The sequence below is a fragment of the Paramisgurnus dabryanus genome, chromosome 18 (assembly GCF_030506205.2).
Source record: "Paramisgurnus dabryanus chromosome 18, PD_genome_1.1, whole genome shotgun sequence".
In the NCBI taxonomy this organism is placed as follows: domain Eukaryota; kingdom Metazoa; phylum Chordata; class Actinopteri; order Cypriniformes; family Cobitidae; genus Paramisgurnus; species Paramisgurnus dabryanus.
This window is the reverse complement of record NC_133354.1, coordinates 12,665,022-12,692,544: the sequence shown is the minus strand read 5'-3', so window position 1 is coordinate 12,692,544 and position 27,523 is coordinate 12,665,022. Positions and strand designations below refer to the sequence as shown.

The window sequence follows — 27,523 nt, the reverse complement described above, 5'->3', positions numbered from 1 at the left end:
TTGATAAAATGACATGAGTATGGTTTTGCAATTTCTAGAAAAAGGGTGACTGCACTTCAGATGATAAAAAAAACAGAGTTTTGATTTATTTTGGATGCTTTCAGTCACCAACATAATTCCCACAGTTGCATTTGTGTTATGCCATAGTTTGGACAAGTTTGTTTATTATTCTGTTATATGGAAAAATATATAAATAAAGAACGAGTGAGAGTGTCCAAACTTTTGGCATGTGCTGTATATATGTATATATATAAGTTCTTCAAAGTATAAATCTTATATTCAATCAATTTGACTTCAATAAACTTGTTAAATACTTCACTGATACATAAAATATGGTTAAACACAATACTTTACATTACCTAACTACTTAATATACTCAACAGACACAGGGTTAACATGTATCATGGCTTGTAAAGTGTATAGTATGACACATCGGCTTTGATCAATAAAGTATGAGAAAAAAATCCAACTGTAAATTTTTTATAACACCATTCAACGCCATTTTTACATCCAAGTCATTTTAAAGGCTACAGCTGTGAATTTATGTGCAATTTATCCCTGTTCATGGCCCTCTAATGGACATCATTTCATACAAGCACTCAGTCCGTGCTTTCCCCATTTGCACCAAGCATCTAATGGTAATAAATTAGCTAACATCACATTACCAATGAACTAAAATCTTACAAAACCTAGAAATGATGTTGTGAAGTCTAGCGTGGACATCCTATGAGCAGATTTGATGGTAGCTTGCATGTGCGTTCAATGAAGATCATTACTGACCCTTTAATGACCCATTAATTATGTGTTTTAAATGCAATCAGCGTAGAAGAGAAACAAGTTAACAGCCAAAAGCAATGCACATTGTTAATGGTAAACATTGCCTTTATGATGCTATTTCTGTAGTTAGCTTGTAGTGCTAAACAATCAGCATCCATCAGACAGAGTGAAGAAAGAGTTGAGAAAAGGTGTTGAAATAAAAAAATCCTATTTCTGTTTTCGATTTTAGACATGCAACAGTCTGACAACTGTGACAACAAAAAGTCAAGGCTACTGAGGGTCTAGCTCAAAAGTTCAGCATGCTTTCCTCCATCCCGGAAACTTCAGACTGCGAGGGTGGGATGTGATGAAGGAGGATATAAAAAAGCACTGGGTTGCTTAAGTGTGAATATTTCTTGGGGCAACAGCCTTTTGCTGTGTACTGTAAACACACTTTTTGAAATCATCTGTTTTATGGAGCTTTTGCCGGCTGCACCGGCTTTCTCATTATGGCAAAGCTGTCATGCATGTTATTTCACAAAAAACACAATTTGGTGCTCTCCTTCCAGCTTCCATCTGTCCCCATCCGAAAAAACAGGGACAGCGAGGAAAACGCAAAGCAAAGTGGAAGTGACAGGCAGGCGAGAGAAGTAATAGTCTCTGACACGCGGCACTGAAGACCCCTCACCTCCACTATAACACAAGTCAAGTGAAGCAGCTCCGTATTGATGCAAACCAACTAATAATGTACTTCTGCAACTCTCAAATTAGCTTGGATAACTTCTGTTTGAGAGTTAATGACTTTGAAAGCGCCTCACTCTTAAGTTGGGGAAAGCAGTTTGATGACTTCGCGTGAAACAGGATGGTATTTCCGCTATTTGATATGCCCTTCACAGCATCAATGGTCCTGAAAGCTTCCCTATTATTTCATTATATGGAATGCAGCACCACAAAAGGTCACATGGACTTACAAGAGGAGATAACACAATTAATTAAAGGCAGCTGGGCTTTGGGAACGATGGATGGAGGTGTGGAATATAGCAGGCGCACAACGGCCAAATCCCCTGGCCATTTCTTTCTTTGTATAGAGGAAAGAGAGAGAAACCGTGCGTAGTATAATGAAAAAGAGAAACATGCCAATCAGATGAAGAATTGCAAAGACGAATGACGCAATCCTGCTCTAATGAAATGAATAAATTGCCAAAAATACCCAGCCTTGTTTCATGCTTAATGTCACCAAATGTAAATATAATCTGTCAGATTTTATTATGAGAAAATGAAAAGCCTTTTCCCCTCTCTTGTTCTGATGTCTTTTCACTTTTCTTAGAACTAAAGGTTCTCACACTTAAGCGTCCAACTGGCTTTTCCAAGCCGTCAGAAAAGTGTGGACAACCAGTTTGAGACGGTCTGAAAAAACCATTAGTAAAAAACATATAAAATGGCAGTGTCTTAACTGTTCCTCTTAGACAGCAAAGAAATTTAATATACAGCAAATGGAAAATTTGTCTAAGTTCGCCAATCTTCTAGATCCAAGGTACTTGGCAGGCGCCCCGTGGGGTGCAATGCGGCCCGTTGCACTTTAATATGTGTCCGGCAGCCTTTTGTCTGTATAAATATTCCAGTACAATGGCTGTAGCCTCCAGCTTCCCTAAAAAATTGTGATTTCAAAATTTGGGATCACTTAAGTCCCTTTAAAATCTAATCTCATATGCCGATAGGCTTCGACTCTGCCCCATCTTTTATTCTGCGTTATTTTGCGCCTTTTTCAAGTTCATCCTGATTCCGCAGCCATCGCACAAAGCAAGTGAAAGTAAAGTCAAAGTACAAGGTGTGTATTCACTGATAGATTACATCTTCACAGTTCTTAAAAAACATTTAAAACATTTACATAATGTGATGTGGAAGCAATACGAGACGCTTTCACATCCATTGTAAAAAGTGTTTACCCTTGTTTATCTCCAGCGAAAATAAAAGTTTTTAACACGAATGAAGACCATATCATGTTTGGTCGTATTATGTTCATTTGAAAAAAATGTAATTGAAAACATATTGTGGATGTGGCATTAGATGAAAATGCAGTCATGCAGAGACTATATTAAAGACAATCGTACACAAAACTAAATGTAAAGGAATATTATACCCATCTTTTAAATACAGTGGAATTCTGCCATAAGGTTAATATAAAATCCAATCATAGTATTCAAATATATATATATATATATATATATATATATATATATATATATATATATATATATATATATATATATATATATATATATATATATATATATATATATATAGGCTTATGTGACTCACAGATTAATAAAACCATTATTTTTGATTCACTATCTCAGCTGAGCTATCCACATTAATTGTATAGCTCTATACTTTAACTGTATGTCACAATATGTTTATATCGCTTCTATTTTTCTCTCAAGCCATTTGAGAAAATTGACACTTCAATGAATTTTTTTTTCTTTAGGTCAGCCAGTTCAGTGAAAATATTTGGATGAATAGACTTATAGATGGTGATGGACAGTACAGTCAAGCTGGCAGTCACAGAGGTTTAAAAAAATAGTAAAAAAGCATGATTTCAGCGATGTGGCTCTGTGTGTGGAGGAATGGGGCTGAACTGCCGCTATGTCGTGCCCAAATGCATGTTAGTGCGAGCACCCACGGAAGACTGGCTCAATGAGGTGACAGGCTCGAAATTACATAAACAAAAGAGCGCGGGCGAGAGAGGCGGTGCTGTCACGCTCGCTCTGTGGGATGCTGCCCGCTGGGCTCGAGGAAGAGCCTTGTAATGGGCCAATTACCTATGCAAACTGACAAATTGAAACAATAGGGCTGCCTCCTCTATCTTTATTCTTTGCTTTTATTTTTATGGAGGCTATCAATCTCTGTCACCAACTTAAACAAATTCGATCAGCACAAATAGCATATAAACACACAGTAACAGAGTTCAGCCTAATGTTGCTTTAGGTAATGAGACTTTTTGGACTTGAGAAAATGGTTAGGTTTGACAGAACGGAGAGGCTGGCAGGGCGTGCAGTTATTATCGAAACTGAACCTGTGATTATCATTACCTACATCACAGAATGCAGAGATCAGCCCTCCCTGTGTGAATGCAAATCAAAGCTGCGGTATTCAATGAACCTAATGCAGAACAAACTCTCAATTCCTCCGTATAGGGGCTAATAGGTAATTCTCATCTGGAAAAGTAATTTACCCAACCGAGAGATAAGAAGATATCTATGGAAGCACTCAAGTAGAGGTTAAATTAGATGTCTTAAGCATAGAATGAGATAAAAGAGGAACAATGTCTTTAATGCACATTAGGAGAACAAGTAATTAAAAGAATAAGACTTTAAAATTAGAAACAAAGCTCACTTAATGTCTTAAATTTTTTGTACTGTCAATCTGTGGACTTTTCTGAAAGTTTGCTGTCTGGTGGATGATGATGAACTAAACTGCCGGCTGCCAGGGATGATTATTTCAATGACATTTTAACTAATCTTACGTATTCAGTTAAATGCTACTCTAAGTGACCATTAGTGAAAACTGTACTGTTATTGTCTTCCCTTACAGAAAAAGCACATGCATTTCACATGTTTTTCACATGTTGTTCACATGTGGTCACATGTGACCACATGTTATCACATGTGGACAACATGTGCTCACACGTGGACAATTTATGCTCACATGTGGAAAATATGTGCTCACATGTGGACAATATGTGCTCACATGTGGACAATTTATGCTCACATGTGGAAAATATGTGCTCACATGTGGACAATATTACCACGTGTGAACAACATCTCACCACATGCTGCAACATAATAGCGCACATGTGGAACATGTTATAACATAAAGCACATGTGAGAAATGTCTTATATAATGCAATAGTTTCAACATGTGGATCACATGTTACCAAACCACAAGTAGGCTAATGTTTGCGTAAACATCAACTTTCGGCTTTACTGTGCATCAACAAGTGTGATAATGTGTACTTTGGTTCCAATGATAAATTATATAAATACATTTGAAATCTGCATAAAGGCAATATACACACAAATGTGGTGGCAGATTTTTTTAATCTTTATTTTGACAAAATGATCTATTTACAAAAATTGACAACATATTTTTAAACAGATATTTGGTTGCTGGCAGGTGGCAATGTTGTAATAGAATAAGACTTAATATTTGGAGAAGGGTTTGCAGACATTATTGTCAGTCCTAGTTGCAATAAAGGCAATGGAAGCTCCTTTGTGTCATCACCTTGTCATCATCAACCTGGAAAAAAGCCACCCTGTTAGTTACAGTGCATTATCATGAAAAAAATATGCATGAAAAAAATATGCATTAATTGCAAACTTGCATATCCAAGGAACACAGAATTATTTGATGGCTCTGCTGTGCAAATAAGGGGTATATTGATCCGCATTTAACCAATCCCAGTGAGCATGCGCAAGCACACACGCACACACGCGCACACACTCCTCTTTTTTTCTAGGCGGTTCCAATCTGTTCTGTGTATTCATCTTTTTTTTACAGTCTGTCGTATTCATTCATCCAGATCATCCAGTCAAAAGGCTTTTTCGACTTCATACGGCGCCAAAAGAACTGACAGGCTGACGATGACGTCAAAGGATCGCGAAAGCGATTCGAGGAGTCTGCTTTCAAATCGCTCTCGCGGAACTTTGACGTCTGTCAGTTGATCTGGTTTAATGTGATTCGCGCTCTTTATCCGTTGCAACTTGCTGTCTGAGGTAAATAAGACGAGAAAGTTGAACCTTGCTCATTAAATGGATAAAAGAAAACCATGTAAGAGTTGGTTTGGATAAATATGCGAAGGACAATAAATGTTAAGTGACCCAAAGACGGTTGGTCTTGTGGACAACGAGGAACAAACCGCCTAAAGGCGGTTGGACAGCGTTTCCAGCACAAATACTCAACGTGAACGGTAAGTGAATTTCATTTAATTCGTTTATTTAACTTTTATAGGTGATTCCTTACTGACAGGAAAGTTCATCTGACAGAAATAGGTTTAAGTTAATCAGCTAACTTATTTTTAACAAATAAATTTCCTTTATTAAAAAGGAAAGTCTATAAATATTTTGATGCTTTCATTTATGTTATTATTTTATACTCTGCAAGATACTGTTGTATAATCACTTTTGCTTTACTTCAATACAGAGAGCCTTGGACAAAAAAAGGCAGAGTACCAGTCAGTGGTTAAAGACACACAAAATGTGGACATCAAAACAAATGGTATGTTATGATATAATTGAGAGATATTGTCCTTCAAATTAAATATTTAATACATTTCCGTTGTCATGCTCTCATTTTGTCTCTTTTCTTATATCTTTTCATATATTACTCTCATGTGTCCTCTGTCCTTTTAAATGTGCTTTGGTGTTTTGTAAGGCTACATTTGCTCGTGAGGAAGATGATAACGAAGAGGATGAGACTCCTTCAAACCATAAGGTGAATATGCAACCCGGTATCACCCCAAATTAGGGACGTTTACATGCAACCAAATAATCCGTTTGTAATCATATTGATGGCTCAATCGTATTGAAAAGTCGTAAACACCTTAATCAATATGATTGAGGACGATCGGATGCAAATTGGATCGTATTGAAGTGGTGTACTCCGATCTGTGATCCGATCAGCAGGAGAAAAGTATGCATGTAAACGCGTGAATCATAGTATTTTCTAAATCGGATGCAAAAATACATTGTGCAAATGCGCTGAACATTTGTGCTCCAAGTTCAAGTATTATATTTACCTCTTATATCACATGATTCTCGTCACAGAAACATGCAACAACAAGGTAATGCATCACGTAACGTTAATAGGGTCACACGCTGTGCACGCAATGTACTAAATTCTGCAGCGTTTATGTGTACTTTTAAAACATTAGGCTACTTAAAGTAATTAATATAGCGTTGTGCCTTTTAAAATGTGTGTTTTCATTACCTATATCTGAAAACTTCTTAAGAACAACTTTCTAACTCAGTTTTAACTTTTATCCAGAGATAAAGCATGAACTCGACGAGAGATGCTGTCCGCAGCGTAGCGTTGCCAAGTCCTCTGCTTTTTTCGAGTTTAGATTTGGGCTACTGTTTAAACTGTTTCCAGCAGTTGTTTTTTCTGCGGGTTAAAGATTAAATTATTTAGTTGCTTAGTTCTTGGTATTTGGGCTGTGAATAGTCAGTGGGCTTTTGGGCTAGTTTTGAACATCCATTCGGATGGTTTTGATATGCGAGTCTGGCAACGCTGGCGGTGTGCTTGTGCAGACTGTCGGTTCGGACTCTATATAATGTACATGTAAACGAACATTTAAATCAGATTGCAGTGTTTAGGGTGCATGTAAACTGTATCGTCGTAACTTTCAATCGTATTAAATTCAGTCGGATTGACAAAATTTTGTGCATGTAAACAGAGCCATTGTGTAATAGACAGTTTGGTCCACTAGAGCACGGTTTTTTCAAACTGGGGTCCCTCAGGTTGTGGTCTAACTGTACGTTAACACTGCTGCCGACTTGAGCTTCCAAAAAAGCTCAGGCCTCCTGGTCAAGGACATTTGTCAATAAGTACGCGGAAGCTTGTTGACGCTTTGGCCGCTCTGAAGTCTTTGTCACCATGAAATGTTTCTTCGGAATCATCTAGCGAAGAATGTCTAGGCTATATTCCGATTGGTTGCTGGTGTTTTGCTGCTGCTTGCCGCTGAACCCCGTCATACCTCATTACCATAAAGTTGAGCTTCTTTCAACTTTTTGATTGATGCTCTGGTCGCTCAAAACGCGACGCCGATGGATTTGACGCTCCTTGCAGCTGATAGAAGTCAGCTTTCATTGTAAATGAATGACTTCCGGTAACTTTGGAAGCTCAAGTCGGCGGCGGTGTGAACGTACAGTAAGAGATTCCCCAGCAAATTTCAAGGGAAAAGACAAATCAAAAATGGTAAACGTATACACAGTAGTAGCAAAGTATTTGAGTTTGTAAAAAAATTGCTGAAAACATAATTACAATGTTTCTTTACAAAATATGGATAAAAACTTTAGGAAACGGGTCTCTCGCTAAAACTTTATCATATGGGGTACTAGCTATCATACCGTTAAAAAACTCCTGCACTAGCAATACCTGGGTTTGTAAACAGCTGATAGATGTGCAATTTTTCATAATCATTATTTAAAATACTGCTGACCTCAACACTCCATACACTTCTTTTTCAGATAGTGGATGATTCACACTCAACTGCAAAGCAATGAAAGGTAAGCCAAATAAAACAGAACCTGTTTTGTTTACATTCATTTGCTTAAAGGGATAGTTCACCCAAAAATTAAATTAGGGAAATTGACCAACTCTCCTGTTGTTACAAACTTGCATCATTTATTTGTGCTGATGAACACAAAGGAAGATATCTTGAGTAATGTTTGTAACCAAACTGATCAGAGGCCCCATTGACTTCCATAATAGGAAAAAGAATACTAGAAGTCAATGGGGCCTCTGATCAGTTTGGTTACAAACATTACTCAAAATATCTTCCTTTGTGTTCATCAGAACAAAGAAATGTATCCAGGTTTGTAACAACATTAAAGTGAGTAAATTATGACCATTTTGGGGGGAACTATCCCTTTAATTTAGAGGTGCCCAAACTAGGGCCAATGACCTTTAATTTGGCATGTCATGCCACGTGAGATAAGGAAACATCATTGACGCAGATGTTCATATTTCTAATTAAACAGTTTTTAAAATGTAATTTTTTTTGTTTTATTTGTACATTACAAAAATGTAAATTGAAATTAAATGCAAGGAATTAAAATGAATACATTTATTTTTAATGTACATGGATACTTGAAGGTGTGCATCACGAAACTCAACGAACTCAGGTACCCTGCACTATAGGCTTATAATGGGGAGGTCGAGGGAGTGGCACACAGACAAAGGAAAATGTAAATGTAAAAATGATTGGCAAAATTATTTTCTCAGTTACCTTTGAAAATAAAACTGTATTAGTTATGCATAAACAGTAGTGCTGTGTTCAAAATATTGATACGAAGATACATCGTCATGAACGCCTGACGATGCGCGCATATATACCTCACCTTCCGTATCGATTCGGATGCACTTTTGAAGGTAGCATGACGAATCGCTGTTGATCGAAAATACGCATATGACTCGCGGAATATGTAGAGTTAAAGTTAAAGGGCGCACGGGTCTGCACAACTTGCAAACTTCTATTAAATACAGTAGTATTAGGTTTGACTGCATTTGTATACATATATTCATAGACAGTGTTGGGGGTAACGCGTTACAAGTAACGTGCGTTACGTAATAATATTACTTTTCTGAAGTAACGAGTAAAGTAACGCATTACTTTATAAATGTACACATTAATATTTAAGTTACTTTTAAAAAAAAGTAACGTGAGTTACTTTTTAGTTTAATTAATTCGATTTAAAAAATAATTATGTACTGAATTAAACTGAACGTAGTCACGTAGAATTACGCACTCTATGCGTGCGCGCCCGCCTGAGCGGGAACAGTTTGAAACAGAAACGGAGATGGCAGGCCAGGCTTTGACGTTTTCGCGATGGAAATATTCTCATTATTTTGAAATTGTGGAAGAAAAGGAGAAGGGGATTGTCGTCAAGTGTAAATTATGTGTAGGTGAAAAACTCTTGTCAACTGCAAAAAACACCACTTCAAACTTAAAAAAACATCTCCATGCAAAACACAGCACCACAGAGTTGGACGAGAGAGCGCCGGATGATACGACCTGCACCCCGCCTCAAGCTAAACAACAAAAGCTTGATTTCAGTTCATCAGGTAAAACAATTAACGTTAGTTCGACTGAACTCAACAAATTAGTCGCCGCTTTTATTGTTGAGGAGATGCAGCCACTTTCCACTGTAGAGGCGCCTACATTTCGCAATATCATCAGCAAAATCTCAGTGACAGGCAGAAGGACGGGAAGCGTGCTGCCCGATCGCAAAACCTTTACAAGCTATTTGGACAATGCATACATGGAAATGGAGACAGACTTAAAGAAAACCTTTGCTGACCTGGAATATGTTTCTACCACTGCGGATCTGTGGACTGCGCATAATAAAAGTTTTTTAGGAATTACTGTACACTGGATCGATCCTGCTAGTCTTCATCGCCGAAAAGCTGCAATCGCCTGCAAACGATTTCGTGGGAGACACACATACGATGCCATTGCAGCGGAGATTGAGCAAATTCACAGCTCATTTGCTCTTTGTGGTAAAATAACTGCAACTGTCACAGACAATGGCGCAAACTTTGTTAAAGCATTCAGAATGTTTCAAGCTGCTGATGATGAAACAGAAAATGATGAAGACGACGTCGTCTTTACGGACTTGCACAACGTTTTACGGGATGACAGTGAGACCAGCGAAAGGTTTGTTCTCCCCCCTCATCACCGATGTGCGTCACACACACTTAACCTTATTTGCACCACCGACGTAGTTAAATTTATCACTGCGAAGGCAGATTGCAAAGCAGTATACAGGAGTGCAACTGGAAAATGTTCAACTTTGTGGTCAAAAGTTAGTCGGTCAACTGTGGCATCTGAGATCCTGGGGGAATTCAGCAAAAGAAAGTTGCTTGTCCCTGCAACTACAAGGTGGAACTCGTTTCATGATGCGCTTACCCGAGTCACAGACATGCCGTTAGTGGACCTCAATCAACTTTGCACTCGCCTGGACATTAGATGCATGACGGAGAGAGAGTATCATTTCTTAAAAGAATATTGCAAGGTTCTGAAGCCTGTCTGTATGGCATTGGATATACTTCAAGGTGAGGACGATTGTTTCTATGGCACCCTTCAGCCTACTCTTGAAATCCTGATGGCCAAAATTTTGGGACTGAAAGAAGGCCTCTCCCATATGATGGCTGACCTCCCAGACCTCATAGTTCAAGTAAGTCTTTTTAATAGGCTATTGCATTATCATTATTAAAATGTTGTTTTATAAATACAGTTTTATCCTATCACTTATAGCACTTTATACAAAGCATCACTTATCACGTATAGCACTTTATACAAAGATTCAATGATGCAATCAGAATTCAATTCTGCTGTAAAGCAGCTCTAAAATGAAAATAGACAGTAAACAGACAGTATAAGGTTACAATCAGTTTAGTGTTTATTTAGTTTGGTTCTGTAACTCTAGTTCATCAATAATGAAATGAGTTCAATAAAGCTATAAAGCAACTTTTGTGAAAAGTGGTGTCATCATTAAGCTCAGTTCAGTTCTTCAGTGCATTCAAGTCAATATGTTTATGTATCTGTTACTTACCTCACATAATTGTAATATTTTCTTGTATGAATGCATGTCTATTAGTTTATAAATTGTTTAACTCAAATAATCTAATCTTTTTTTTTTTGCAGGCTATCAAGACACGGTTTAGCAATATCCTTGACAGTGAGGAAGCTTTGCTTGCTGCGGTAACCCTGCCAAAGTTCAAGCTGCGCTGGCTGAGGGATGATACAAGAAAAGACAAGATCAAGATGACTCTGTCAGCACAGTGTCGTGCTCTCAATGTTGAGATACAACAAAAAGAGCCACTGCAGTCTCCTGATCCTGAAAGCAGAGACCATGAAAATGATTTCTTTGCATTTCCTGAAGAGGAGAATCAACATGACAAACAAGCAACAACTGTGGACATGGAGATATGTGAATACCTTAAATCAGGTGATATGGGAAATTTACATGATTTCCCCAGGATTTTAAAGGTCTTCTTAAAAACCAACACAGCCACACCTTCCAGTGCGCCAGTTGAGAGGCTGTTTAGTATTGGAAGTCTCATCCTCACCCCAAAAAGGAACCGTCTCACAGACCAGCGTTTTGAGAGACTTCTGCTGCTGCGCTACAATCGTTACTTTGAAAATAAAATCTAGATGAAATAGTGAATAGTGTTAAGATAATAATACTCTAAAACACACAAATCTTTGTTGATCATTTGTTTTGTTCTTTGCATTGCAGAAAGTGATCTGGACTTTTTTAGTATAAAACACATTTTGGTTTAATAACACTTAGTAGAAAACTCAACAGTTGATGTCTATTGGAATCAACTTATACATTTGTTTAGGTCACATGAAGATTTTTTTCAAATTTTGAAGCTAAAGATTTGTTTAATTAGGGATGTTGTTTCTCACTATCATCCCATTGTTCTTTATTAAGTTGATAAAAATGTTAAATGTTTAAGATCTGTCTTTTGCCCTAATATAAATCATAATGGCAATTTAACTAGCCTATATTACTTTCTTTATTATTTCAATGGACAGTGAATTTACTTAATGTGTTTTGTACTTTTTGTGTGGGTACATAATGTTCAACTTTCAATATTCTGTAATGTTGAGATTTTTATATGGAATGCATTGCTCTGTAGTCGGGAAGTTTTCAGAATAAAATATTATTCTAGATTATTATTCTACGTGTTTTTGAGGTGTAGGTTACATAGACTGTTGTTGAATGCAGAACTTTTCAGTCATAAAAAAATACCTGCAAGGCCTGAAAGAGATCAAGCTTTAGAAAAAGTAACGCAAAAGTAACTCAAAAGTAACGTAAGCATTACTTTACATGAAAAGTAACTAAGTAATGCAATTAGTTACTTTTTTGGGGGAGTAACTTAATATTGTAATGCATTACTTTTAAAAGTAACTTTCCCCAACACTGTTCATAGATATAGAATAATTAAATGAGAGACAAATATAATGCTTAGAGTAAGGCACTATATTTGTAAATCTGCTTTAAAAAAAACTTTATTTAAGTATTACTTAAAGTATTTCTACGAATTACCCCAAAAGCTAATAAATGAATGTCAAACACACAACAGTAACAACACTGCTTATTCAATGTATAATAAACAGATAATAATAATAATAATAATAATGTAACTAAATTCTGAACAAAATGTAATTCAAAATATTATAGTATTGTGATGTGCATCGTATCGTGGCCTTGTATCTGGATATGTACCGTATCGGGAAATTGTTGGCAACAAAGTAATGTTTGCTTATTTATTTTTTAAATATTAGAAATTTATAAATTAGGAGAATCAGGGCAACTTTAATTTTAATATATAACACAGCAACATTTACTTTAAACTCTCGGCTCTTAGTCAGGTTGGATTTTTGGCCCTTGGTAGAAAAAAGTTTGGGCACCCCTGCTTTAATGTGCAAAAAAGTATATTTTAGACAGGCAGTAAAAGTTAAGAGAAAACAAAACACAATTCTTTGTTTGTCTCTTAGTTGTACTGAGCAAAATTAAAGAAGCATAGGTTTTGTTCTTATTACTTTCAGGGCAACAAAAGATTCTACAAAGTTCTCCAGGCCTTTAAGGGCAAAGTCCACCCTTACAAGAAAATTCTGTTGTCATTTACTCACCCTTATGTCGTTTCAATTCCATACACTTATGTTACTCTGTGGAACACAAAGAAAGGTATTTCTATAATACCTAGTAATATAAACAGATTGAAAGATGAACAGAATGTAAGGTTTTACTCACAATATTGAAGATTGACATAATGGTAAATTGGTAAATAATGTTTATTTTGGGGTCATCTGTCCCTTTAGTTGTTACACTATTGTATTTAAAATATTTTTCCAAGGTGGGCTGGCCTGTTAATATAGGATTATGTTTTTTTATCTTTACAGAACACATCTGTCACTAAATTGAACCCAGTCACCTTGGATTATGCCCAAAAGTGTGAGAATTACAAGAAACTCACCAGAACTGTGATGGACTCCATTTCCACCTTAGAAAAAATGACAACATGCTCCGTCACAGGGAAAAAAGGGACCACTGGTGAACAAAGACAGAGTCCTGACAGAGAAAGTGAAGCTAGTAATAGGTAAGGATGTTACAATATTGTGAGTTTTGGGCAAATTATAGTTTACCAACTTGTTTACACAAATATTATTCTTTTTAACTATTACATTCCTATTCTAATGTTGCTTTTCCATTGCATAGTAGGGCTGTCACTTTTGAGAAAAATCAAATTCGAACGGTTTCGAATATCATGCAATGTATCCGAATATATTCGAATATCTAGCAACCCATGGCATTTTAAGAACCGGATGGTTTATTTATAGTTCGAATACGGATATTTCACGTCATGTTCGAATGCATATTCGAATATCGAATAAAAAGTGACAGCCCTATTGCATAGTACCCCACGGTTTGGTTTAGTTTGGGTCGGGTCTGCTTACTTTTTGGAGCTTTTCCATTGGGTGCAGTACATAGTACCCGATACTTTTTTTCGTACCACCTCGGTTGGGGTTCAAAGCGACTCGAGCTGATACCAAACGTGATGCGAAAACACTGTAGATCACTGATTGGTCTGAGAAAATCGCGTCATCCTATAATGTAGATTAGCTTTACCTGTGCTAGCTTGCGCTGTCTCGAGCAAACATGTTGTCATCTGTGCTCTGCTATAAGTTCCCAAACTCCCTTTTAGCGATGAAAAACATCCACAAGTTGAGAATCAGGAACACCATAACAGTTTTTTCCAAACTTGCAGTTTTTGGCAGAACATTCACATCGAGCACTTCAGCATTATATGCTTAAATGCAACTTCATTGAGGCTCAGCGGAGCGCCGTCGACTGACGCCGCGGTGTTTGAACAGAAACTGTCATGTGAGACAGAGGTAACGTTAGTGATAAACGCGATGTGCAAACATCTATTTGTGGTGGCCAATTTTAATTTTGTGGCGGACTGAGAAAATAATAAATGTATGGAAATGTACAATGATGCTCTCACTTGTATGATGTCACAGTCTGCAGCGCAAATATAACGACACCCCTATAATCCCTCCCACTAGGAAGTGATACTAAACTCGATGGAAAAGCTAACCACGCCAAAGTGAGGTGAGCTGACCCGACCCAAACTAAACTAAACCGTGGGGTACTATGCAATGGAAAAGCGCCATAAGTGCAGAGTAAGATCATACACAAATACAAATAACAATACTTACTAGGGTTGGGTATGAAGAATCAGTTTCATTTTAGAACCGATTAAAACTTTAAAGAACCGGGGATTCGTTACGATGCACGCATTTTGATTCTTTTGATCGATTCCTGACTTTTCTCATGCATTCTCGCATGGTGAAACAGTAGTGAGCATTTTATTGTTGTATCTACCTGTATATGCCAGGACCTGCGACAAGAACAGGTGTTTCATTATGCACATGCATAGTTCATCATAATCAATATTTAAAAGTTGTAATGCTAACCAAATGCTGCCATAACCACAAAAAATAAATAAACCCACACGATCATGGTTTCATAATCGATTGTCGATGCCACATTCGAGTGGCCATTCCTACAAAGACCATACAACTAAAAACAGCTAATCCTGAAATTCAAAAAGAAAAAGTAAATGCTATCAAGAGAGACTAGGGATGCTAAACAATTAATCGCGATTAATCGTTAGCAGAATAAAAGTTTTTGTTTAAATCACATATGTGTGTAAACTGTGTATATAAATATTTATATATATAAATATGAACACATTCATGTATAATTTTAAGAATTTTTTTTATATATTAAGTATTTCTATTTATATATAATATAAATTATACAAAAATATACAAATGTATATACACATGTAAACATTTCTAAAACATATACATGCATGTGTGTACATTTATTTATACAAAGTTATTATACAAAGTTCACACACATATATGATCTAAACAAAAACTTTTATTCTGCTAACGATTAATCGCGATTAATCGTTAAGCATCCCTGAGAGAGACTGATGCTTGTATTGCTCTAATCTTTATTTATTTTTATTATCCTAAAACAGGGAGCCTGCTGGAAGAGAATCTGAGGACTGATGCACATATAACAATGGACATGCATAAAGACACATCTCTAACAATGGACATGCATGAAGACACATCTCTCTCTCTCTCTCTCTCTCTCTCTCTCTCTCTCTCTCTCTCTCTCTCACATACACACACACTCAGATATACAGTTGTTGTTGTATGGACAGCATTTTATTGATACTTGTTTTTTTATGAATATGTTTGGATACTTCTTATAATTTTCTGTATGTTTGCAAATAAATTCTCCATTTGAATCAGTTTTTCCTTACAGTAAAATGTGTCTTATGTCAAAGTCACATCATGGTGCCTTTATTTTATAACACCGACATCTTAGCAAGATTATAGCTTACCCTTGGGGTCAAAGGGTGAGTTTGAGTCCTGGGTTATGATAAGCAATTGTATGGCCTACTTTATATACTTTAACTCTCAAGTTCACATGTAAAAAAATACGTGATCACATGAGAAACCCATGTGATCACATGTGCATAATGTGATGACAATTTTTTGTGCTTCACATGGAAATTCACATGTGATTCACACAAAAGTGTTCCAAAAGCACACATTTCCCATGTGCAAAACACATGTTCTGCATGTGATTCTAACATGTTTTCATGTGTCACATGTGATTTTAACATGTTTTCACACAATAAATTTCACATGTGAAATATGTGCTTTTGGAACATTTTTGTGTGAATCCCATGTGAAACACATGTGATCACATGTGCATAATGTGGTGACCATTTTTTTTACATGTGCCACATGTGATCCACTAATTTCACATGTGTTTCACATGGGATTCACACAAAAATGTTCCAAAAGCACACATTTCACATGTGAAATTGAAAGGGAATTTGCATGTATTTCACATGTGAATTTGCATGTGCTTCACATGTGAGCCCATGTGTTTTACATGTGAGCCCATGTGTTTCACATGTGAATTTGCATGTGTTTCACATGTGAATTTGCATGTGCTTCACATGTGAATTTGCATGTGCTTCACATGTGAGCCCATGTGTTTCACATGTGAGCCCATGTGATTCACATGTGAATTTGCATGTGTTTCACATGTGAATTTGCATGTGTTTCACATGTGAATTTGTATGTGCCTCACATGTGAATTTGCATGTGCTTCACATTTGAGCCCATGTGTTTCACATGTGATTCACATGTGAGCCCATGTGATTCACATGTGAATTTGCATGTGTTTCACATGAGAATTTGCATGTGTTTCACATGTGAATTTGCATGTGTTTCACATGTGAATTTGCATGTGTTTCACATGTGAATTTGCATGTGTTTCACATGTGAATTTGCATGTGTTTCACATGTGAATTTGCATGTGTTTCACATGTGAATTTGCATGTGTTTCACATGTGAATCTGCATGTGTTTCACATGTGAATCTGCATGTGTTTCACATGTGAATCTGCATGTGTTTCACATGTGAATCTGCATGTGTTTCACATGTGAATCTGCATGTGTTTCACATGGGATTTTGCATGTGTTTCACATGGGATTTTGCATGTGTTTCACATGTGATCTCATGTGTTTCACATGGGAATTCACATGTGATTCACACAAAAGTGTTCCAAAAGCACACATTTCCCATGTGCAAAACACATGTTCTACATGTGATTTTAACATGTTTTCATGTGTCACATGTGATTTTAACATGTGTTCACACATTAAATTTCACATGTGCAAAATCACACACATGTGATCACATGTGGCCACATGTGTATTGCACATGTGAGCATGTGTATTGCACATGTGAGCATGTGTATTGCACATGTGAGCATGTGTATTGCACATGTGGCCACATGTGTATTGCACATGTGAGCATGTGTATTGCACATGTGAGCAGATGTGTTTTGCACATGTGAGCACATGTGTTTTGCACATGTGAAATACATGTGCTTTTTCTGTAAGGGTTATAAATTTGCATAATTAAGATGATAATATACATGGAAAATTATAAAGATGTGTAACTATTCATAATCATAATTAATCAAAAGTATCAGTGCAAATGATTCGATTGAAAATGCTAATATAACATTTTACTGTTTGTTTAAAAAATATTACCTAATAAAAAAAAATCCTCGACTGGAGTTGCAAGTAACATTTTTGCAATAAATGCAGTAGGTTCATGTTTAATTTCTTGTAATGTGTACATGTAAAAAGACAGTTTTGTAACCCTGCCATTTTCTGGAGATCACAATCCAAAAAAATGCTGCACCGTTAATTTCTAAGATCGTACTGCAAGGTCATCTGACTGCTTAATAAACCAGAACACTACACCAAAGTTCTCGTCTCTGAGGACACACACACTCTAATTGCAGTGAGGTCATAATTTTTTGTTACACCTCTTTGGTTTTATTAAGTAGGTCCCAGTTGGGATAAAACATCAATTGTGCTGAGCACAGCAGAAGTGGAATTCTTATACAGAAATACAGATACTAACGGTCTCAGTAATGCCTATTAATGCGGAGCCTAATGTACTGTACCATGACTAGAATAAGCTGACTGTTATAGGGTCTGTTACTTAGTCAAGCCCCAGTGGTTTTCAAACCAAGAAGACTGTAGGGAAATGGCACATCACCAAGCTGATTCAGCAACCGCCCTGGACCAGTGACCTGGGGAGCAGGTATGTACAGTACAGTACTGTGCAAAAGTCTTAGGTTACCATGCCACAATTAGATATAGTTATAGTGATCATATATAATTGTTATTAGTCTCTTTAATAGAATACATCCAGAAAATACAGGACATGTGTATATAGTATTTAAAACTGTAGAAATGTGTAAACTGATGCGTCAAGTTTTTAGGGTAAACTCCCCTTCCACTTGAGCAATAGCAGGAAACTGCTGGATCTCTTAAACCTAAATGAAATTAAATTCTAATTTCTACTTTTTTTACTTCATTCTCCATTCTGCCTAAAGAAGACATTTACTCCTGAATTTTTTTTTATTTACATATTTTACGTATGTTCTGTTTGTATCTTAATAAAATTGATTGAAAAATAAATATGGATGGACATAAAAACTTCTAAAACAACAAGTCTGGTGGCCTGATGGTGCATTCACACCAGCCGCGATAATGGCGGCAAAAATGCGCTATTCACCCATAGTTGGACGCTCGAACATTTGAGTTTCCTCGCTTCATTTGCGAGTGAAATTATAGTCATTCGAGACATTCACGCGGAAATTCACGTCATGGGAGGGGCTTCTGCGACTCTGCTGAGACTCTGCTCGCTTTCTGTAATCACGTCACTTCTACAGCAAGGTCCTGATTGGTTAACGCAGCGGCGAAATCCGCTGAAGTTCAGATTTTTCAACTCTTTACCCGAGGCAACACTCAATTCGCGCCTACCGTGCGAACCGCGCCGCAGGATGCCAAATTACATGTTTGCATTGACTTAACACGTAAATCACTCCCGCTTGCCGCCTCTACCGCATCTGGTGTGAACCCTGCATAAGACTTTTGCAGAGTACTATATATATATATATATATATATATATATATATATACACTGTATATATCTTTTTTTTCATTTTAATAATTTTAAATCTTAAACTTGATAATACAATGTATATTTTATTATTATAAACTCTTACTTACTAAAGATGAAAAACTGTTCCTTTAAGATCCTAGCCTATAAGTTGTTTTAGAGGGTAAACAGAAGGACAAAGAATGGAACCACATAGCAGGTGCCATAATCATGAATTCTTGCAAAACAAAAAAAACAAACAAAAAACTGATAAAATAGTGTTATGGTTTTACTAGAGCCCCTGCGTATCTGTCATCTACTGTGGATGAAGTAGCGAACCCAGCTCCCCTTGATTCTCTATTATCTGGTTATTGATTTTTGATATAGGAGACAAAAAGACTCGAAACAGGAAGTGTTTAGCTCGAAAGCAGCAGACTCTTTCAGACAGGTCTATTTTCTTTGAAAGCCCTGTGGGTTTGTGAGATCAGATGAGGATTTCTTTTAAAATAGCTGGCCTGCTGGGGTGATGGATTTTCTATGGTGGGTGACGATAGCAGACTCTGTACGTGTGGCGATCTTGACTTTGCCCCATTTACTTGAGGTCAGTTTAGATTAACAAGGGCTAGGGTGTTGAGAAAACTGTGAGATGTTATAACAGAATTGACAGTGATGAACTGCCTATCAGAAGTACTGACCTCTCCTTGAAGTCCAGGAAGGTCTTTCCCAGGCCGTTGCCACCGCTCACCATGGTCATGTCAATGGCCCTCAGCAGAGCAAAGTGGACCTTGATGATATCCTGTTAAAATTAAGAAGCAACAACATGCAATGAGTTCCAATGAGTTTTTACCCATTAGTGCTAGTAAAGTCATTAACTTTTTGTGGACAAAAACAAATTATCATTGCATACTGTTTAATGTCTTGTAAAACAAATTGAGTGCATTAAAATGAAATGCACTACAGTTTGGAAGGAAATAGAATATTCTTAGCACTGAAATGTGTGTGCATTTACCAAAACGGATAGAAAAAAAGAATCCCTCACCTCTAAATTCACAAATATGGCCTCCATCTCCTGTGGAGTTAACACTTGCTTCAGGGGGATCATGTAATTCTATTACAAAAGAGTTAAGAGGTAAAACTGAGGAGTTTTTATGCCCAGCAGCATAAAAGGAACAAAGAAATAATTCAGCAATGTAACAGGCATACAAAATTAATTCCCATTTTTCAAAGCCAAACTATAATGAGTCTTACACGATTACCCTTCAAGCTAACAGTCAAACACACGCTGCTCTACCAAGACTGCATTGTGCACCTTGTGGTGGTCTGGTAATTGTCTTTGACAAATCTAAGTCAAACACTGTATAGTGCGACTGTTGGTTGGCTGTTCAAGCAAAATAAACCCTGTGATATTCTGAAAAATGTATCTATTTTTTATTTATTATTGTAATCCATTGCAAAGCTTGAGGTTTATGGGGAATACTGACATTTTTGGCATAATTAGGATGAAATGAATCAAGAGATTATCAATATACAAACTTCTCTGTGTCACCCTGCGTCTCTGTGTTAGGGATTTATACAGACTGGAATTAATTAATCTTATAACAATACAAAGTCTTATTCTTTAATGGTTCAAATTCTGTATGTTGCGTGTGAGAAAGCAATTGGGTACCGGACAAAATTAAACATTACATTACACATTCAATCACGATTTGTACATATAAGCGTGCATGCATGTTATACCCAGAGGGCTCAATTCAGAGCTGTGCCAACAGTATTGATTTTTCGAGGGGACACATTCTCACTTTGTGGCATTTATGCCCTGTGACTGACCTCGTAGACCAGAGGGCATAGCACACAAACACATTTACAAACTCACATCAGGATGAGCCAAAGTAAATTATTTACATCTTTAACATCCTATGCTTATTTGATGAAGTCAACAAAAAACAACACTAAACTCTTTCCCCCCCCTTTTTTTTTTAAGTTGCCAGCCAGCGGCAGCATTTTTCATGATTTTCACAAAAGTTTAATAATTAATTTTAATGAATTACAGTAAAATTCCGCCACAACCAAAAGCCAGAGGGCGGTCTTGTGAAGAAACATCAAGCTGTTTCATCCTACCTTTATTAGTTCTCTTTATATCACCTCTCAAATATGGATAAAACACCTAATTTTGAGCAAAAAGCTGAGATAATTAAATTTTTGTGAAGGACTTTTGATAGAGATCAGATGCAGACTGATCTTCAAAACTTACACGGACATACAGCTGTTTGCCCTAGGGCCATACTTTCGGGTTTTATAAGTTGCAGAAGAGTGCCACCTGGTGGATAATAGCGCTAAAGCGGAAAGCCGGAAATACTCGTCATTGGCAGGGAAGCGTTTTCTTTTAATTGACAAGTTAACTCGTCAATGGAGGGAAAGAGTTAATGTGACGTTTTTCAGAGTTAAACTTCATATTAAACTGTTAAATGCCGAATGGGAGCTTTTAATCATTCGTAAATGTTTAGGTTCATTAAGTGTACATATAAAATTTTAAATTATAATTAATTATTTAAAAAAGGGATAAATAAATTAAAATGATCAAAATTTTTTAAAACAGGTAGGATTCTCTGCTCACAAGTGCTGTGCGGAAAAGCTGCCATCTCTCTCAACTTACAAATACTGCTACAACCTGAAATATGCTTGCTATTTTAGCCCCGCCCAAATAACCCTGAATACAGAAAACAATGGAAAAACTGTTTTAACGGTGTAACTCCACAGTTTAGTACTACATAGTTCACAGTCTTTGCAACGTGTTTCAGCAATACATTTATAATTTGTTTAGAAAAAATCAATTCTCTGAAATGACTTTACACAGACTTTAATGTATTTATCGCCTAGGGCTCAAGTCAATTGTTTTCCTTTCACCATGGGTCTATATTTGGTTTCCTCCCCATAGAAAACCTCAACAAGACCTTGACCCACTTCCGCACTTTTCACTTTTCACTATGCAGTGCAAAGACTCGCTAAAGTCAACCACTCACCTTATCAATGTCCTCCAGTGTCTTGTAGTACTTAGCTTCGGTCTCTTGAATCTCCACCAAGCAGCAGTTCCTCTTGTCATCCTCTGTCATGCCCATTTTCTGTTATATAAAGAAAAAACAAACACACAGACCATGATGCTGTTGGTACTGCTTCTAAAGATACTAGCTCAGCACCTTAAACTCTAGATCAAGGTACTGAACTGCTATTTAAGGGAAATCGGATCACAATCAGGACAGCCAAGACCCAAATCACATTACAGTTAAAGACACAGGGATACAAAGAGTATTTCACAACAACAGAACTTCAAGGGCAACATTAACAAAGACTGTAGGTTATAACACTGATTATTTTATGCAAAAATGCAGTCTTTCGCTCATTCAAAACAACATAAACTTAGGCACATAGGAAATGTGGTTTTGATGAGAACCTTCAAGCTAAATGAGGCCAATTCACAAAACAATAACAACAGAAAATGACCTAATAGGACAAGATGTATTTGATTAAATGTAATTGATGGGCCTTGGTGTAATGCGAGCAGGTTTTGCGAGCTTGTCTGCGATAAGGCTGAAGCGAGAGACGCCAGCTGGAGACCAGGACTGGATGAAACATCAGAACACACATCTGAACATCTGGGTCTGACGGTGCACAAGGCCAAAGCAAACCTGCCTGCATCCAGAGAAATTCAAGACCACAAACAATTGTTTCAATAACAAGCGACAGAAGGGGGCTAGGAAAGAGGGAAAGATCAGTCCAAAGTGCCTTGGTTAAAGCAGCCAAAGGCAAATGCATCTGTACTGTAACTTCCACTGACAAATGGGGCATATGTGAAATTGTGACATCATTATCTGTTGTGCTTTTATCAACATTTGGGAGCTATTGTGGTCAAGTCTGGAAATCATCTGACGTACAATTCATGGTTTCAGACAAATTGAAGAAGATATCATTTGAGAAAAGCCACAAAATTGTGGAGAGGAGCTGAGCGTATGCTAACCCACATCTCCATGTGTGATTCTGTATCTGTGTCTTTTTAAAGGCGGGGCCCAGCAGTCATCTCTTTCTGTGCGGGAGGGAATTCCTCCCTTGTGGGTTGAAAATAACCTAACATTAGCTCGCTCAGAGATACAGCACACACTTTAAACTCAATCTGAGAGACAGAGGGACATTTTCACAGGCACTCATCATTCCTAGGCCAAGAAAGACATATCACAGCGGTCCTGCCATAAAATCAATCTAGGAGTAGTTTTCTGAGGAACATTATTCATGGGCAGGCTGAGATTTTTTATTATTACCTGTGTGGGAAACCTTTTCCAGACAGTATTTTAACATGATCAAATGAAATAAATTGAGTGGATCACACTGGAGTGATGGTAGCTAAAACCATTTTCAAATTAGTTAAAATATTTAAAAGAAAAGTTTACCTGAAAATGAAAATTGTCATATTTCACTAGTTTTGCACCAAACTAGAATTTTTTCCTTTTATAAAGAAACAAAAATTCTTGCAGAAAAGCAAAAACTTTTACATTACTCTCTTTCATACGATTAAAGCAAACTGTGACCATGTGCTGTCAAGTTTTAAAAAGTACAATAAGTCTAGTCCAAATAATTTTCAAATAATGACTTCTGAAGTGATTAAAGCTTAAACTAAAAAAAATTGAGACATTTGCCATAAGAAGCTCATTCAAACTGGCCAAAAGCGTGCTGTAGGGATGACATTTTTGTAAGCCAACCTGAAAGTTAGGACTTTTTCCCTTAGACTTTTGTATTAGGCAATTCAATTCAATTTTATTTATATAGTGCTTTTCACAATTTGTAATTGTTTCAAAGCAGCTTTACATTAATAGAAGCAGGGGAAAACACAGAAAATTCGACAGACATTATAAGTAGCAAAATACAGCAGCTATAAATAAACTTTACAAGCGAGCGTATTAATAACGTAACGTATACAAGAGGGTGCTAAGTTAAGCCAATGTCGGCTGACTCCCCGGGGTTGAAAAAACCCTAGAGAAGAAATAACCTCTGTGTTAACCCATTTGCGCCTGATGCTGCAATGCTGAAACATTACATCTACCACTGGTTACTTTTATTTCATGTTTGTAAGTGCTGAAGAGGCTTAGATATTAAGTTTTTGGTAGACGTTGACAATTCCTAGTATTTTTTTCTGAAAACCCTCAGGAGATAAGGGTATTTATCCTAGAATAACATAGGTTTTAGGCATTTAAGGAGTAAATGGGTTTAACCAAAAGTTAAAGACACACGTTTGTCCAACAAGATAATCTTCAGAGATGAATACAAATTGTACAATTTTAAATGCGTTTACTAGAAATATAAAAATGCCACATTTTAACTTCAAAATTCACAAAATTGTGTTCATCTGTGAAGACTAACTTGCTGGACAAAACTTGTAAGTGTCATTAACTATTCTTAATATCATAGAGCTTACTTTTTGCGATAATCCAAAAGTAAAGAATGGCCTTTTTTGCAAGGGAACCAGTGTCCCGCTAACTTCTGGGTTATCCTACAAAAATATGTCATCCCTGGGGCATTCGATAGTTTAGGTACAGAACCTTAAGCATCACAATAAAAAAAATTATTTTTGACCCACCGTTAGGTCAATAAAGAACGAGTCCAGCCTCTTGGGTTGTAATTTAACCAATGCTGGGTTGTTTTAACCCATTGCTGGGTCAAATATAAAACTTTTCTGGGTTAATTCAAACCCCACTGCTGAGCTCATCCTTTTTAACCCAATGCTGAGTGTAGACATCAGTGACATCAAACTTAGTACTATAAGTCTTTATGTGCCAATATTAAATATGAGCATACGAGTTCACACATTTGAGATATGAGTGGTAGGATCCTTTTATTGTGAATATGTTTTTATTGTATGAAAAGTTATTTAACCATTCTTCATCATCTGGGTCACAAATGGATTAAAGCATTTTATATTTTTTACTATTTATTTAATAAATAATCATTTTTAAGGTCAAGAACCTGCAGAACCTGTGAATGCCGAGACCACTTAATGTGTGTGTCCGTAAGCACATTTGCCTTGTTGTTGGGTTATTCACATGTGCACAAGGGTCTTAAAGGTTTGAGCCGACACACATTTACAGGAAAAGACAGAGGAGCACTGAAGAAGCTTTAAAGAGGAATGTGCGGTACAGCGCGACACTTACCTGCATGTATCTGATCTGCAGCATTGAGGAGGCAAAGCAGCAAATGTAAGCAGGGCAAGTTAACTTGCGCAGCCGTGGGTTAATGACAGGAAAACAATCCATCTACTTCCTCTATTTCTCACACACACGCACCAATGAGTGTTTTCTGTACGGCGTCTCACTCACCATGGGCTGTCTAACCTCCACCTTGATGATATCCTCGTAGATGTCGTCCCCGTCGTCATCGCAGGGTACGCAGTCGTAAATGTCATCCTCTCCCACGTCATGCTCGCTACACAGAAAAGAAAAAGCAGTGGGTTAAAATATAGATCTTTGTGAAAGCTTACAGCTGTGTCAGCACTAGCTAAAACAAAGACATACAGGTATAGCTACAAACTGCAGCAAACAAATTATGATTAGGACCATACAAAATGTAAGTAAATGTAACATAAATTATAAATGACAGGATCTCAATGATATCACAATTATGCTTTTTAGAGACCGCAAGAACCCTACACTATGGCATCACTGCCTCTGTGCCATTCTCTCCTCAGGTGGGTAGAGAAATGGCTAAAATGAAGCAAGCTGACATCAAGGTGTCCTTCCATGCCTGGATCCAGCTGTGCATCCCAGCAACCATCAAATCAGTCATCCATCCTTGCATAAGAAAAGAGCTTAGACTCCTAGCACACCCCAGTGACTCAACAAGACAGCAACACGTATCCTCACCTATGCTGATGAGTCCAATTTCAGGCAAAAATAAGTGTGAAAAGCTATACTGTCCAAATCAAATGGCAGCCCATGAGAGAAGCTCTGTGACTCATTGTCTCATACAGCCTTGAAGGCAAAATACAAATAGTAAAACTGACAGCGAAATTAACACATGCTTTTATAATGAGACACAGCAGTGGTTTATTTGCGTATATTGCGAGCAGATGACAAAGAATTTCTGTTTGCCGTAGAGACTGTAATTAGCATTTAACAACCTGAGTCCTAGGACACGCTAGAAAACTATATTCTCACTTTAAAGGATTTTAATAAGCCGGTAAGAAGATTACTTGTGTGCTATAAAATACCATGACTTTGCTATTATAATGCACTCCGAGCTCTTTAACAGAATGCATTTTTATTTCAAAACAAATGCAGATTAGGGAGACCTAAGGGAGACGTTTAACCTGTAACATCGGAGGATAGAAATGATTGGTCTGCATGCGCCTCTGGGGAGCTTCAGTGATTTTATGCAAAACATTCACTGAACAAAGTTTATTTGTGACAGGCTTGTTAATGTGTGGTGAATTAGCAACAATGTTTAACAAATGTTTGCCACGTGGGTTAACCAGCATTTTAAGGGATACCAGACAAACATTTTTCATGAATAGGATACAAGTCTTACGAAACTACACTAATGCCCTAACACTTCAAGTACAAATTTAGTCGTAGGAAAGTTTAATGATTTTAATTGTTAGATACAAGTGAGAGAGTCTAGACATTAATGTGGGACAAGGCAAAGGTGAATATAGACATTTAATGTATAAATAAATATACTTTTCTATGCAAGATAATGAACCCGACTGCATGTGATTTGTGTAGACAATATAAATATTCAAGCCATCACCATCTTTGTTTATATCCACAGCAGGTTTCACTGCATGATTGAGAATAAGCTGGCATGGGTGGACAGAGGCCAGCATGCGTAAGCAGCCAACAGAATGATTGTTGGTCTGGCAGGAGCTGCTGGGTGTTAATCCATCTGCATGACCTTCTCTACCTGCACATTTAGAGCCAAAATGTAAACCCAGCTGAACAACTTTAAAACAAACCTATATAAACAAATTACCATCACTTTTATGTCAGTGAAGAGTATTATTTCTGACTGTCTTATTAGTTAAATGACTGAGATTCTTTGATTTGTGCCTGTAGCTGTTGAATAAAGTAAATCCACTATTGCTTATTGTGAACAGAGGGTGGTTTGTTGAAATTAGACCTCCAGGGGCATTGTGGGTAATGTGATGTATTGCTAGAAAGCTTTATTAGAGAGTTTGTTTACACAAGAGCATTTGTCTGTGCTTTTATGTTCCTTTACATTTAGCACCTTTATTTTTAAGGGCGCACTCACATTTGGCACGGTTGCCCTCCCTCTCTTCTCCACAGCCCTCTCACCATGCCTCATTATTCTGCTTATTCAATCCATCGCTTATGCCGCTCAAATGTTCAAGTTACCGTGCTGCATGCAACAGATGTT

The 27,523-nt window shown here is 37.1% G+C and overlaps 1 protein-coding gene and 2 long non-coding RNA genes across 8 annotated transcripts in view; 1 reads left to right on the top strand and 2 right to left on the bottom strand.

The window, feature by feature from the left end:
* Nucleotides 1–27,523, bottom strand: part of vav2 (vav 2 guanine nucleotide exchange factor) — a 194,604-nt gene that overhangs the window by 26,245 nt on the left and 140,836 nt on the right. For all 6 annotated transcript variants that reach the window (XM_065244206.2, XM_065244208.2, XM_065244204.2 and 3 more), the window contains exons 5-8: nt 25,468–25,573; nt 22,129–22,227; nt 20,148–20,216; nt 19,804–19,904 (exon numbers count right to left, since the gene is read on the bottom strand). In XM_065244206.2, coding sequence (XP_065100278.1) covers nt 19,804–19,904; nt 20,148–20,216; nt 22,129–22,227; nt 25,468–25,573 — 375 coding nt within the window. The remainder of the gene's footprint in view (nt 1–19,803; nt 19,905–20,147; nt 20,217–22,128; nt 22,228–25,467; nt 25,574–27,523) is intronic.
* LOC135721759 (uncharacterized) lies at nt 4,922–15,083 on the bottom strand. Its single transcript, XR_010521558.2, has 4 exons — nt 14,768–15,083; nt 13,522–13,616; nt 13,178–13,213; nt 4,922–5,052 (listed from the first exon to the last, which is right to left on the bottom strand). It is a non-coding gene; the product is annotated as an uncharacterized lncRNA (long non-coding RNA).
* LOC135721758 (uncharacterized) lies at nt 5,966–16,648 on the top strand. Its single transcript, XR_010521556.2, has 5 exons — nt 5,966–6,030; nt 6,187–6,246; nt 8,001–8,039; nt 13,448–13,644; nt 15,601–16,648. It is a non-coding gene; the product is annotated as an uncharacterized lncRNA (long non-coding RNA).